Here is a 16,126-nt window from a genome sequence, read left to right on the forward strand (position 1 = left end):
AATTAAACAATTGAAAGAACATCTTCCAAGAGTGGTGATTCCATAATTTTTGCCAGGGGTTGTAGGACGTGTTTGTGTTCAATACTCTGTTCACAGTGTCGATACAAGTGATTCAGGAGTCGACTCATTTTAAGCTTCTTTTCTCAGTCATCTCTCCGTGTTTACTGTTATAATGAATGTTGCGGTTGTAAATAAACACCAACTACTATAGAACATTTTGTGTGACTCGCTTACATTATAAAGCTCAGGCTTAATTATACTGGTTATTACCACAGAGCGGGAGCCGACTCAGAGTCGTTTACGATTTACCGAGGTGAACCACGAATGTACTGTATGTGCTGATAGAATCGGCTCAGATGGGATCGGACTGTATTATCCTTTTAAAGTAAATATTTCAATCAGCAGAATCGCATCGCATGTATGATGTGCACAACGTTAATTACGTGCGTTTATTAATGAACGTTAACGTTAGCTTGTCAGAAGCTTTCTCAATGATGTCTGTGCGGTGTTTTTTTTTGTTTTTTTTGTTTTACAATTAGTGATGGCAACCCAAGCAACTGTTCCACTGCACTATTTTACTCTAAAAACTACACTATTCCATAATGCTCCAGATTGCATCATTCTAAATAGGTATCGGTATCGGCGAGTACTAAAATACATGTACTTGTACTCGTACTCGGTTGGGAAAAAATGGTATTGATGCATCCCTACCTAAAATGTATTGCTATTATTGAAGCTAATATGTATTTTGTATATTGAGAAAGATGGCCATATTTTACTTATTATTATTTTTTTTACACAATCAATTACAGCTCTTTTGCTTTTTACCAGCCACAACACTAAAACTACTTTGGAAGCTGCAGTTTTATAATTATTTGTAATAGTCTCTTACTATGTTGAAAGTAATTTTGCCAAGATTGTCAATAAAGTCATTATTATTGATTACTATAAAACTTGCCCAATTTTCAATTACTGTATAAACATATATGCTAAATTGAAACAGCAAGCTATGAAGTTAACATGAACATTACTTACTTTCTGTTTTGATATCTCTCGCTCTGTCTCTCTCTTTCTCGCTCAGGTGGTTATGGCTGTGGCACAGCTATATTGGCACCTGGCCCCTAAACTTGAATTGAATGTTATTACCAAGTCATTGGTGCGACTGCTGAGAAGCCACAGGTAGCTGTGTGCACACTCATTCTTTAACAAGTAATGAATTATTTGAAATTCATAAACCAATCTATCTCTTGCTCTTTTTTAGGGAGGTTCAGTATATTGTACTACAAAACATCGCCACTATGTCTGTCCAGAGAAAGGTATTGTGTACAAATTGTATTTCAGTATTTTTTTGCTTTGATATTTTAGCAAAATTGTTTTAAACACATTGTTGAGATGGTTTTGCAATCAGATCACAGTGAAACATTTAGTTAATCTGCACAACACACAGCCACAAATGAAAGTGGCACTTGTGTCAGAATTAGTGCTAGGTAAATTATGCAGTCCTAGATTTAACATAACAAACAGACAGTATATTTGGTCTTCTATGTTTAAAGGCAACTAATGTTTGTTGTTTACATAGCCAAAAGCTTAATAATCACTCAAAGTACTCTGTGTGCATTTTCTAATATACATTGGCATACTACTGACACAGAATAGTTTTAAAGGAGCCATAAGATGAGTTGATGTCAAAGCATCGAACATGAAGCATTACATGAATTTATTTACAGATGTACTAGATGGACAAAATTATTGACAGCTACACATTACACATACAGGAGCTTTTATAACATCCTATTCTAAAGCCATGAGCATTATTATGGAGTTGGTCCCCCCTTTGCAACTATATCAGCTTCTACTCTTTTGGAAAGCCTTTCTACAACATTTTAGGAGTTTGTCTGTGGGGATTTTTGCCCATTCATCCAGAAGAGCATTAATGTGGTCAGACACTAAAATGAACTATAATGAAGATCACGAGCCAGCCCTCCTCGTCCAACATCAAGGTGTTTAATGTGGTTGAGGTCAGAGCTCGAGTCCAGGGTTTGTGGAAACAGGCTGTTAATAGAGAAAAATTATTTCAGAGACACTGAACATGCTTGAATTAGTATTTTATTCCCCTGTATAAAAAAAATTATGCATAGTCGTGTATTTTTTCATTTCCCCTCAGTTATCAATTTATTTTAATTTTGTATTTGTAGTGAATAAACATTCTTTGGCTTATTTTTAATTATATTGAAAGTATTGAATGCCAGAGAATTATTGAGAGCTGTGAGTAAAGTGGGTCTGTTGATATGTATGTTTTAGGGCATGTTTGAGCCGTATATGAAGAGTTTCTATGTAAGATCTACAGACGCTACACACATTAAAACGCTAAAGGTAATTCTCCAAATTATAAAGTAATTATTTTTGCCACAGTATTATCTAACACTTACCGACACACATTTATTTTTTCATTGTTTAAACAGTTTTCACATTAATGACATCATTTTGTGTGTTTTGATAGCTGGAAATTTTAACTAACTTGGCAAATGAAGCCAACATGTCCACCATACTCCGGGAGTTCCAGGTAATAATGTCTGATTTGAGAGGTGGTTGTTGATTGCCTTTTGTCAATAGCAAATAATTCTTAGTAAATAAAGCTGACTTTAGTGTTACCTTGGCAGGGCTGAAAAATCACACGTGTATTAGCCTGCCAAATAGGCAAGCAAATGTACTTGCTCAGTCCCATTCTTTTGTTGCTTAGAAACATAAATAACCATGTTAAATTGGCAGCTATCTTGAAGTAAGTTTCTAAACGTATTGATACCCTGTTGAAAGTGTATTGCTGTATTTTGCCCAGTGTTTCTGGACCCACAGTGACTCTGACCTAGATAAAGTAGTAGTTAGTAAAATGTATTGCTATTAATATGAAGTGTTAGGCTATGTTTAATACAACCAGAAAGGTGAGCCCTTAAGATGTTGCAAAATATATTACTGAAAATTAAAACTGAGAGGAACCAAAAGCTGCTCAGACGATAACAATATACTGGAAGGAGTTATAAGGGCAAACAGAGGTACATTACTTTTGATATCGACAGAGCATTAGTAAAATATTACGAACTAAATAAATTACACTTGGCCACTAGAAAAAATACTTTTATTTTGAATTTTCACTAGTTCAATGCAATGTTTTGCATTATAAATAATAAAACTGGATTAATATAAATCAGGCACTATGTCCCTTACATTTACTAGGGTCTGATTCTTTCTGTTAAAATACATGCTTAGATGACTGATCAGAAGTTTTTGACCCATAGATATGGCCAAACAAGAAATATTGTTTGATTGTTTCAAAGATTAAACATGTCACTATGTTATTTAATGTCAAATTACATTTCTTTCAGTGTTTCCTCATGACAACCCTGATTAATTGATTAGTTTACTGTAGGTTACTGTAGGTACTAATGTATTAATTTTGAGATAATCAGATTATATAAAAGTGGGTAGGATGGTCAAGTGTTGTACCTAGCTAGTTAAATAATTTAAACATGCTCCATAACTACTGTACATTATTCTCCACCCTCCCCACTGTTGATGGTATTGGATTGTGGTATTACATGAAACAAACAAACAATCACTTACCTTGTGTGTGTGTGTTTGTGTGTGTGTGTGTGTGTGTGTGTGTGTGTGTATGACCTTCATATTTCAGACATACGTTAAAAGCCAGGATAAAGCATTTGCAGCCTCTACCATCCAGGCAATTGGAAGATGTGCGACTAACATCTCTGAGATCACAGATGCCTGCCTTAACGGCCTAGTGCTGCTGCTCTCTAACCGAAATGGTAACATTCAGCAAATATTCTAAATAGATTACCAAATTATCGCCCGACTGTACTAGTAATGATTTTCTAATATTCTTTAATGCTTTTCTAATTCCCCTAGTAAGATGTTTTTGGTAAGGGCAAAAATGAATAGAAGGATGGGGGCAAGTGAGTGCAGGTCAAAACATCTTTGAATTTGTGATAATGAGCCTGCCCTAGAATAGTATATCCGACACTGTGTCTATCGGTCAAGCAAAAGTTCTGTAGATAATAATAATAAGAGCTAGAAAAGAAAATTGATAGTCCAAAGCTCTACCCACTAGTCTACCACTGTCCCAATGGAGTAATGGGGTTACTAAGCTGTTGAAGTGGTTGCTAAGGTGTTTTAGGTGTTTACTAAGGTTCTGTCGGTGGTTTCTTGGGTTTGTCCAGATATGTAGGTGTTGTATGCATTTGTGAGGAGGGATGTGAATATACATTGTAAACTCAATTTAACAGACTAAAAGGGGGGTGCACTGGTCCGTAAAATTTGATTGCCTGAAACAGCGAGGATTTTTTTTCAGGGGGTGCGAAAATATTTTGCAGAGAAATTAGTTTACCTTGTGTGATGGAGGAGATGTTTTTGCCGTGAACGTATAGTGGGGATTAAAGGTGTAAACAGAGAGACGTGCGCGGGCTAGAACTACTGGTCTTGGTACGTTTCTCGCTGGAATTTTAAACAATCGAACCGGTCATTTGGTTTTCCAGATTTTGTCTGTTAAATCGAGGTTTCACTGTATGTTTGTATGTATATATACAGTATATATATGTGTGTGTGTGTGCGTGCGTGCGTGCGTGCGTGCGTGCGTGCGTGCGTGCGTGTGTGTGTATATATATTTATACAGTATCTCACAAAAGTGAGTACACCCTCACATTTTTGCAAATATTTTATTATATCTTTTCATGGGACAACACTACTCTAAGTTATATCCAAGTCTCATTTCTATAGTCAGTGTACAGCTTGTATAGCAGTATAGATTTACTGTCTTCTGAAAATAACTCAACACACAGCCATTAATGTCTAAATAGCTGGCAACATAAGTGAGTACACCCCACAGTGAACATGTCCAAATTGTGCCCAAATGTGTCGTTGTCTCTCCCTGGTGTCATGTGTCAAGGTCCCAGGTGTAAATGGGGAGCAGGGCTGTTAAATTTGGTGTTTTGGGTACAATTTTCTCATACTGGCCACTGGATATTCAACATGGCACTTCATGGCAAATAACTCTCTGAGGATGTGAGAAATAGAATTGTTGCTCTCCACAAAGATGGCCTAGGCTATAAGAAGATTGCTAACACCCTGAAACTGAGCTACAGCACGGTGGCCAAGGTCATACAGCGGTTTTCCAGGACAGGTTCCACTCAGAACAGGCTTCGCCAGGGTCGACCAAAGAAGTTGAGTCCACGTGTTCAGCATCATATCCAGAGGTTGGCTTCAAAAAATAGACACGAGTGCTGCCAGCATTGCTGCATAGGTTAAAGAAGTGGGAGGTCAGCCTGTCAGTGCTCGGACCATACGCCGCACACTGCATCAACTCGGTCTGCATGGTCGTCATCACAGAAGGAAGCTGACGCACAAGAAAGCCCGCAAACAGTTTGCTGAAGACAAGCAGTCCAGGAACATGGATTACTGGAATGCCCTGTGGTCTGACGAGACCAAGATCAACTTGTTTGGCTCAGATGGTGTCCAGCGTGTGTCGCGGCGCCCTGGTGAGGAGTACCAAGACAACTGTTTCTTGCCTACAGTCAAGCATGGTGGTGGTAGCATCATGGTTTTGGGCTGCATGAGTGCTGCCGGCACTGGGGAGCTGCGGTTCATTGAGGGAAGCATGAATTCCAACATGTACTGTGACATTCTGAAACAGAGCATAATCCCCTCCCTTCAAAAACTGGGCCGCATGGCAGTTTTCCAACACGATAACAACCCCAAACACACCTCCAAGATGTCAACTGCCTTGCTGAGGAAGCTGAAGGTAAAGGTGATGGACTAAACCCAATTGAGCACCTGTGGGGCATCCTCAAGTGGAAGGTGGAGGAGCACAAGGTGTCTAACATCCACCAGCTCAGTGATATCATCATGGAGGAGTGGAAGAGGATTCCAGTAGCAACCTGTGCAACTCCGGTGAATTCCATTCCCAAGAAGGTTAAGGCAGTGCTGGATAATAATGGTGGTCACACAAAATATTGACACTTTGGGCACAATTTGGACATGTTCACTGTGGGGTGTACTCACTTACAATATGTTGCCAGCCATTTAGACATTAATGGCTGTGTGTTGAGTTATTTTTAGAAGACAGTAAATCTACACTGCTATACAAGCTGTACACTGACTACTCGAAGTTATATCCAAGTTTCATTTCTATAGTGTTGTCCCATGAAAAGATATTAATAATAATAATAATAAGTTCAACTTATATAGCGCCTTTCACCAAGCTCAAGGTCGCTGTACAGTATAAAAAGTGAAAACAAACGACAACACGCAAAACAAGACAAAACAAAAACAAAACAAAAACAATTCAACAGTGTGTAAGGATAGGTTAGAGATATAAGTTCAAGAAGTAGAATGAAAATGTTGTGAGAAGAGATGAGTTTTTAGAGACACCTTGAAAGCAGAAAGAGAAGAAATAGAGCGAAGAGTCGAGGGCAGAGAGTTCCAGAGTGTTGGGGCGGCAACGCTGATATTAAGAAATATTTGCAGAAATGTGAGGGGTGTACTCACTTTTGTGAGATACTGTATGTATGTGTGTGTGTGTGTGTGTGTGTGTGTGTGATATATATATATATATATATATATATATATATATATATATATATATGTATATGTATCACAAAAGTGAGTACACCCCTCACATTTCTGCAAATATTTCATTATATCTTTTCATGGGACAACACTATAGAAATAAAACTTGGATATAACTTAGAGTAGTCAGTGTACAACTTGTATAGCAGTGTAGATTTACTGTCTTCTGAAAATAACTCAACACACAGTCATTAATGTCTAAATGGCTGGCAACATAAGTGAGTACACCCCACAGTGAACATGTCCAAATTGTGCCCAAAGTGTCAATATTTTGTGTGACCACCATTATTATTAAGCACTGCCTTAACCCTCCTGGGCATGGAATTCACCAGAGCTGCACAGGTTGCTACTGGAATCCTCTGCCACTCCTCCATGATGACATCACGGAGCTGGTGGATGTTAGACACCTTGAACTCCTCCACCTTCCACTTGAGGATGCGCCACAGGTGCTCAATTGGGTTTAGTCCATCACCTTTACCTTCAGCTTCCTCAGCAAGGCAGTTGTCATCTTGGAGTGTGTGTTTGGGGTCAATGAACTGCAGCTCCCCAGTGCCAGCAACACTCATGCAGCCCAAGACCATGATGCTACCACCACCATGCTTGACTGTAGGCAAGATACAGTTGTCTTGGTACTTCTCACCAGGGCGCCGCCACACATGCTGGACACCATCTGAGCCAAACAAGTTTATCTTGGTCTCGTCAGACCACAGGGCATTCCAGTAATCCATGTTCTTGGACTGCTTGTCTTCAGCAAACTGTTTGCGGGCTTTCTTGTGCGTCAGCTTCCTTCTGTGATGACGACCATGCAGACCGAGTTGATGCAGTGTGCGGCGTATGGTCCGAGCACTGACAGGCTGACCTCCCACGTCTTCAACCTCTGCAGCAATGCTGGCAGCACTCGTGTCTATTTTTTAAAGCCAACCTCTGGATATGACGCCGAACACGTGGACTCAACTTCTTTGGTCGACCCTGGCGAAGCCTGTTCCGAGTGGAACCTGTCCTGGAAAACCGCTGTATGACCTTGGCCACCATGCTGTAGCTCAGTTTCAGGGTGTTAGCAATCTTCTTATAGCCCAGGCCATCTTTGTGGAGAGCAACAATTCTATTTCTCACATCCTCAGAGAGTTCTTTGCCATGAGGTGCCATGTTGAATATCCAGTGGCCAGTATGAGAGAATTGTACCCAAAACACCAAATTTAACAGCCCTGCTCCCCATTTACACCTGGGACCTTGACACATGACACCAGGGAGGGACAACGACACATTTGGGCACAATTTGGACATGTTCACTGTGGGGTGTACTCACTTATGTTGCCGCTATTTAGACATTAATGGCTGTGTGTTGAGTTATTTTCAGAAGACAGTAAATCTACACTGCTATACAAGTTGTACACTGACTACTCTAAGTTATATCCAAGTTTCATGTCTATAGTGTTGTCCCATGAAAAGATATAATGAAATATTTGCAGAAATGTGAGGGGTGTACTCACTTTTGTGATACACTGTATATATATATATATATATATATATATATATATATATATATATATATATATATATATATAAAACTAACTAACAACAATTTTAACATTTTACCCCAGAGACCGTTGTTGCCGAGAGTGTCGTGGTCATTAAGAAGCTACTGCAGACTCAGCCTTTACAACACAATGACATCATTAGACACATGGCCAAGCTGTTTGACAGCATTACTGTAAGATTGCAGCACACACACACACACGCTTAAATAACTTTATTTGTGGTACATTTTATTGACTAGTGTATTACTATAACTTAGTAATGTGCCTATACCTAACTTAAAATTAATTCTAACTTTAACTTTTAACTTTAAATTAAATCCTATTTGAAATGTATACAGAAAAGGGCAGTTAGTTCCCTTTTCCAAATGTTTTACTTAATCTGGCTATTCCACTGTTCTGGTAGGTTAGACCTTACAATTTGTTTTTCTTGTTTTTTGTACCAATGTGTGTTCAGGTCCCTATGGCAAGAGCAAGCATTCTGTGGCTCACTGGAGAGTATTGTGAGCATGTACCTAAAATCGCCCCTGATGTTCTGAGAAAGGTGGCGAAGACTTTTACCAATGAAGAAGACATTGTTAAGATGCAAGCAGTGAACCTGGCGGCCAAACTGTATCTTACAAATGCCAAACAGGTAACACGTATACAGTTAAGCTCTTTTACACATGTTAATGCGAAATTACTATTTGTATCTATTTGTATAATTTATTGAAAAAATTAAATGTGCAATGTGAAATTCAACAAAGAATTGCCACAATAACACAAAAACTGTTACATGTGTTACCTGCGAAGGACTCAACCTATGCACAGTTTTGTGTACACAGTGCCATTAAACTCAAATAAGCACTGGTCATAAAGTGCCAGGCCTAACACTCTGTATCAGGTCAGTCTTTAAACATTTTCTAATGTTCACTGCCCTGACGTAAAACTTGTCGTAATGTGACTATTACACATTTAAATTTCACATACCATCCTCTCAGCTAGCAATCCAGCTGCTGCAAGTTATATTACTATTGAATTGATGTTGACAATCGACTGATACTGTACTTATATTTAGAGTTTTTCAAGTGGTTTTAGTGGTCTTGGGTGTATACTGTTTATTTCTTTACCTTTTTGCCTTAGTTTTTTTATAAAAAAAATTTTTTAATGCATTTTCTCCCCATTTTCCTCCCGATTTAGTGCACTCAATTTTTGTCTTCCGCTGCTACCAGAGATACCAGATTGCATCCGAGGAAAGCACGTCGCTGTACATGCCTTTTTTGACACGTGTACAGCCCTCCTCTTCTTGCCCCTGCGTTCTGCACAGGCATCTCTTCCGCCAATCAGGGTCCTTACACAGCGTATGAAATGTTTGGGAAAAGATTATCTGCTGCTCAGTGCAAAACAGATGTTGCGTACCATTTATCTTTATAAAATGTAACACAGTTTTTTATTCTTATGCTTATCTTTTTAGACTAAGCTACTTACGCAGTACATTCTAAATTTGGGAAAGTATGATCAGAACTACGACATCAGAGATCGTACACGTTTTATCCGTCAGCTGATCGTTCCCACTGAGAAAAGCGGTGCCCTAAGCAAATATGCTCGACGAATCCTGCTAGCACCCAAACCTGCCCCGATGCTTCAGTCTGCCTTTAAAGGTCTTACTTCTTTTCTTCTTGTTTTATATAATGACTGGTTAGTATATGTACCATTGGTATTGTTTATTTATTGTTACCAAAACTTACTTATGGTGTAATACTACAGACTTCATTATGGTATGAATAAAAATGTGATGTTGGTGTCATGTTTGATGTCATGTTAATTATGTCATTATAGTAGTGTTCAACTTTGGGTGTTGTTGCCACACTCACCAGTGCAAGCACATTAAAAAACATGGAGTTACATTTAAAGTGGCATAACTGTGTATTGTTTTATGGCGCACATAATGGCAAAACTCAGAACTAGAGAAGAATTATTCAGAAAGAATAAAGAGTGTAATTGTCTGGCCACCACCTGTAAAAGCATTTAATGTGGGTTGTCATGCTTTTGCGTCTGTAGTGCAACTGTTATTACTTTAAATTGATTTACAATTGCTTATGCTTTCTGACTGGACAGATTGATATCTCCTGTGTACGTAATTACATATTTTAGTGTCATAGTTCAGTTTGGCTATGCGATTGAGTCATTACATCTGGAACCTCACTTAACAATGTTGCATAGATGCTGCCTATTTAATTCTACAGTGTTTGTGTGAAAAATAAATGGTGCAAAGTGAAGCTCCATTAATGGTGCTTATCCTGGCCTAATAATAACCTGCCATTGTATGTCCTAATTAGCTCTAATGCAATATCATGCCCCTCTGAATGCCATGGTAAGTTATTGGTATTTAAAGGTGTGTAGAATGTACTTGAAAAGTGACAAAAATGTTACATTCCAATTCTTTTTTCCTCCTTCTCTCAGATCGTGATCGTTTCCAGCTTGGTACACTGTCCCACACACTTAACTCCAAAGCTGTGGGCTATCTGGAGCTATCAGACTGGCCCACTGTGGCTCCTGACCAGTCCGTGAGAAACGTTGAGGATATGGAATCGGTAAAGTCTTATGCAAAGGATGCATATTCATGCATCACTTACTATATTTATAAGATGCAATTGGCTATTTCCTATTTCCCATGTGTTTCCAGAATTTTGGATGTTTTGTACAACACAGAAAGAACAAGAATCTGTAATTTGCACATTTCAAAAATGTTAGTATGTATTTGAGATTTGGTAATTGTCTTCAACTTTATGTAACTAACAAAAGTACCAAGAAATGACTTATAATGACTTCACTTATAATGACTTTGATTGTATTTTGTACATTTAAACACATTTTGAATTAGATGCCTGAAACACATGCCTAGCAAACTAAAACTGGTCTTCATTGGCTTTTCAAACAAGACAATAATCCAAATCCTATGTCCAGATTAACACAAAATGGTTCACTAAATACAAAGCCAAGTTCTGTCTTGGCCATCTTAGTCCTCTGATATAAACCTTGATAGAAAACCTGTGGTTTGAAAGCTAAAGAGAGTGTACACAAGAGGACATAGGACCCTGGACGATCGGAAGAGATTCTGAAAAGAGGCATGGTATCAAATTTCCAAAATCTTTAAGTGTTGTTTTTTAATTGGTTGCACAATTGTGGCACAAGTTGTTTTGTTAAAGATATTACCTGATTTTTTTTTTCTCTTGAGGAACATAACAAAGGGTTCAATGTGTTGAATTGGCCTTTAGATTCCCCAGGTCTCAATCCGATTGAGCATCTGTGGGATGTACTAGACAAATAAATTTAATCCATGGAGCCCCAACCTTGCAACTTAGGACTTAAAAGGATCTGCTGCTAATATCCTGGTTCCAGATACTATATGTTACAGTAGTACATAATCAAATAAAGAACTAATTCAAGTGTTTGTGTTTTGAAGGTCAAAGAATGGGCTCCAGCCCCCAGCAAAACCAAATCTGCTGAATCAGATGACAAATTCTATTCTGATGGGGAAGAAGCTGCTGATGAAGAAAACTCAGAAAGCAGCAGCAAGGACAGCAGCGGTAGCAGCAGTGAAGGTTCAATAAGTCTATAAAAATATACAAACCCGAATTTCCAGAATTTTGGATGTTTTGTACAACACAGAAAGAACAAGAATCTGTAATTTGTTAATACCCTTAAATCTTTAACTAACTAACAAAAGTAGAAAGAAAAGTTGTTCAATGTGTACACTGATCAACTTCATTGTATTCTGTAAATATAAACACATCTAAAATGTAATACCTGCAACACATTTCAAAAATGTTAGGACAGAAGCAAAATAAGAACGAAAGGTTAAAAGAATATTGAATACTGAAGTTACAGAGTTCTACAATACGCAGCTGAATTGATAACAGGTGATGGAATCATGATTGGATATAAAAGGAGGAACTTTCTGTGGGGACCATGATAGAATAGGTTCCTAGCCCTAGGTTCATGCTGCTTATAAAAGGCAAGCGAATAAGGCGCCTTGTTTGCCATGAGGTGTGACCCTTGTCTGTGGAGAAAGAGTTCCTGGTGTTTAAGAGGAGTGATAGCTGTGGCTGCCATGGCCCCAACACAGCAGTTTGGTCCCAACTTCACATAGACGTGAGATCCACTTTAGTCAATCTGCTTGTGAGGACAGGTTTTTCTATTGAGAATCCTAGAAGACTCAGGGTCAGTCGAGCACCAATAACATCTACCTTTACATGTACATTTTTGGCATTTAGCAGACGCTTTTTTTTTTAATCCAAAGCAGCCTACAGTACAGTTAACAGTATACAGTCTGAGCAATTGAGGGTTAAGGGCCTTGCTCAAGGACCCAACAGTGGCAACCTGGCTAGTGGGGCTTGAGTCACTATTTGTTTAATGTTTAAAAGTACTGAATCTAATCCCAAAAAAAAAAAAAACTAACAGGTGGACAACCTAGAACCGCTACTTGAAACCAACCCTTTCTGTTTAAACGACAAATTCATTGTATTTGTGTTACTGGAATCTACAAAGCCTGAACTGCCTCTATTGAAACTATCATCTTTTGCAATTCAAAAAGATGTAATGAACATCGCTGGAACAGTTTAAGATGCCAGGAAACTAAAGTCAGGCAAGAAGTTACAAGCAGACAATCAAATTAACATTAAAACCTTCTCTGGTGTAGGTGCAAAAGCTCACCCCCACTGAACCCGTAGTAGCAGTAAAGGCATCATTCAATACAGGCAGCTAGAGGATATGGCGGAGGCAAAAAAATCACAAAGGAACTGGCATCTCAAGATGTAACCAACACAGAATTCATTCAAACAAACACATACTTAATCTACTTTACCAAAACTGCTCCCACCAGCAAAGCTCATAATAGGATCGTCAAGGTTTGACTGCACTTAAGAGCATCCCCACCTGCTGTCATTGCAGGGGGAAGTCCACAACATGCCCTGCAAAAAAACACTAAAGTGCAGAAACTGGGGGGGACCACACACTGCATCAGATTAATCATGATCAACATGGGACACAAGTGCACAATTCCCTAAAAACATAGATAGTACAAACTTTCCAACGATGGAGACTGAGCATGGCGGTACCAGAGAACACCACAAAACCAAAGGAATGGTTTACTGCTACTCTGAAAAAGATTATCCCAAAAATTTCTTCCAAGCAGGGTAAAAAATGCAACCCCTGGGACAACATTAAATACAAACAGGCCAGTAATGAATGCAAACAAGCAGAAAAAGCTTTTAACATACACTTGACCACTGAAGGATGACAAAAGCATGAGCCTGCAGGACCATAAACACAGCAAAAAAGCAGGATTGGCTGTACTTCTTAAACCACAAAGGTGATGAAACATTGGTAAACACACCTCTGTCCCAACTTTTTGTGTGTGCTGCAGGCATCAAATTCGATTTTGTTTCAATTTACAAAATATACTGAATTTGATAAGTGAAATCATTGGAAATCTTTTCTTTCTATTTTAATCAGTTAAATAAAGACAAATTACAGATTCTTGTTTTTACTGCATTTTACAAATTGTTCCTGCTTTTCTGGAAATGGGTTTATTGCATAATAATGTTATTCTTTTAGTATGTGAGTGCAATCTGATGGCTTTTAAAATGATTACGGCCCAGTTAATATTTGTAATCAGTTTGATCCAGCCTTGTGCTTAAGTTCACACACACACACGAGTGGGAAAAATAGACCATTTGGCTATAGATCATGAGCTGTTTGATTTATGAATTGAAGTGGTTTATTTTGCACCTTTCTGTGGCGACTATCTGGATGGTTCTTTTTGTCTTTTTTTTCCTGATTTATCTGACTATCGCATACATTTCCACTGTCTTGTCGTCCATCTGAGATGAGGTCAGCCCCAGAAAATTTGGTGGCATTTCTGCATAAAATTGATGTATGGTTTTTTCTTTGCAAGTTTCTTAATGCAGTGACAAACTGTGTGATGACTGTTTTCTGAAGTATTCCCAAGCCCCAAAATACATGTGGCTATATTTATCCAAGTAGCATGACAGGTTCTGTTACCAATTCACCTGCTTTTTGTGGAATGTTTCAAAATGGTGTTACTTAAATATATAAACTTTTACCTTGTCTTACTCATAAATTTTTTGAATATTACAGGCATTAAATTTAAAAGTAGTTTATGTTTACAAAATACAATAAAGTTGGTCAGCCAAAGCATTAAAAGTCATTTCTAAATACGTTTGTCTGTTAAATAAATGTTTAAGACAATTATCAATTTACAAATACTTTTTTTTTTTTTTTTTTTTTTTTTTTTTTTTTTTTTTTTTTTTTTTTTTTTTTTTTTGCATTTTACAAAATGTCGATGTTTCTTGAAGTTGGGTTTCCTTGTTGAAATGTGCAAAGATGACTAAACATTTATATTGTAAAGTCTTACACTCCTGGTTTGCATATGAAGTTTATATTAAGTTTTTCCTGTTTTTAAGTTTAATCTGTACTTGTTTTTTCTAGAATCAGAGAGCTCAGATGAGAGTGAGGAAAAGAGTGAAAGTAGCAGGCAGTCTGACAATAGCTCTATCCAGTCCCAATATAGCAGTGACTCAGACACTGACAGGAAGAAGAAAAGAAGTCTGACCGAAAAGAAACTTCAGCAAGGAAAGAAACCCAGCAGAGATAGGTAACGGTCACTTTTACAGCATATTAGAATATTTCAATACAGACATTTCAGACTTTCTTGGTATTTGGCATTACTAAAAGGCAAGGAAGCACAACTGTGAAATTAGTCATACCAATTTGTGCAAAATGTCCTTAAATCTTTTTCTTATAATTAAAGCATGTGTTATTAATTCACTGATAAAAAAAACTGAATTAATTTGCTGCACTGTTATAAACATGGCCATACTAAATACTCAGAAACAGTAAAAAGTCTGAAACCAAACGTAAATTTTTTTAAATGTAATATGTCATTTTTCATTGCAAATCGTACAATCATATGTAAGTTCAAAAAGATTTACAGTCCTTTTAAGCTATATACCATGGACCACTTATATACCAAGCTACATACCCAGGACATGAAGGCAACACAAAGTGCAAATAACACAATATACACAGTGCATATAAAAACAGTACAATAAATACAGGAGACAATGTCCAATCTAAAAAGTGAGGGGGACGGGACCTAAAGACAATTGTAGTATTGGTCAGTACATGGTTCTCAGTAATTGTTAAGTAAGGAAACATGTATTCTGAAATGCATTAGCTTATGTTCCAACTAACTAAAAGATGCGCCAATCAGATTCAACTGTAACACGTTTACTGTTTACATGTATATTTGTTTACAAGGGTGCCAGTTTGTTTGACCAGGAAATGGTTGGCATCAAGCATTAGCTGGGGGGGATGTAAAGCATACCACTATTCACCATCTGGTTGTCAGAGATTGCGATGACTGGAAAGATGACCGAAAAGACATTAAGATGTCCTTTGCACTAGAACCTGCATAGTGTATAGTGCAATGTCATATAGTGTGTAGTACCAAGAATAAAAGTTTTAGAAAAAAAAAAATGGTTTTGGAATATGGTTGATGGAGCATAACGTACCAGTCTGAACAGATGTGTACCTTCGGCTGTGTTGTGTTAAACTAGCAAAATGACTTCACTCAAACTGCCCAGTGAACAAAGCAAGCTCCATAAATGAAAAACTTGTACTACCTTTACATTGCTGACTTTGGAGCAAGCTCCAAATCACATCCTCCATGATCACAACCATTAAATTATAGCTTGTGACCCAATTCCATCCTATATTTTGTATTAAACATACAGTGTATCACAAAAGTGAGTACACCCCTCACATTTTTGCAAATATTAGATTATATCTTTTCATGGGACAACACTATAGACATGAAACTTGGATATAACTTAGAGTAGTCAGTGTACAACTTGTATAGCAGTGTAGATTTACTGTCTTCTGAAAATAACTCA

General features: G+C 37.7%; 1 protein-coding gene across 2 annotated transcripts in view; it reads left to right on the plus strand.

Annotated features, from left to right (window-relative positions):
• ap3b1a (adaptor related protein complex 3 subunit beta 1a) overlaps window positions 1–16,126 on the plus strand; it is an 81,805-nt gene that overhangs the window by 26,566 nt on the left and 39,113 nt on the right. For both annotated transcript variants that reach the window (XM_063011085.1, XM_063011084.1), the window contains 11 exons: window positions 1,082–1,179; window positions 1,262–1,316; window positions 2,302–2,373; window positions 2,501–2,563; window positions 3,686–3,818; window positions 8,235–8,344; window positions 8,626–8,802; window positions 9,622–9,808; window positions 10,611–10,741; window positions 11,614–11,752; window positions 14,661–14,826. In XM_063011085.1, the coding sequence (XP_062867155.1) occupies window positions 1,082–1,179; window positions 1,262–1,316; window positions 2,302–2,373; window positions 2,501–2,563; window positions 3,686–3,818; window positions 8,235–8,344; window positions 8,626–8,802; window positions 9,622–9,808; window positions 10,611–10,741; window positions 11,614–11,752; window positions 14,661–14,826 (1,331 nt within the window). The remainder of the gene's footprint in view (window positions 1–1,081; window positions 1,180–1,261; window positions 1,317–2,301; window positions 2,374–2,500; window positions 2,564–3,685; window positions 3,819–8,234; window positions 8,345–8,625; window positions 8,803–9,621; window positions 9,809–10,610; window positions 10,742–11,613; window positions 11,753–14,660; window positions 14,827–16,126) is intronic.

This window comes from Trichomycterus rosablanca, chromosome 16 (genome assembly GCF_030014385.1).
Source record: "Trichomycterus rosablanca isolate fTriRos1 chromosome 16, fTriRos1.hap1, whole genome shotgun sequence".
In the NCBI taxonomy this organism is placed as follows: domain Eukaryota; kingdom Metazoa; phylum Chordata; class Actinopteri; order Siluriformes; family Trichomycteridae; genus Trichomycterus; species Trichomycterus rosablanca.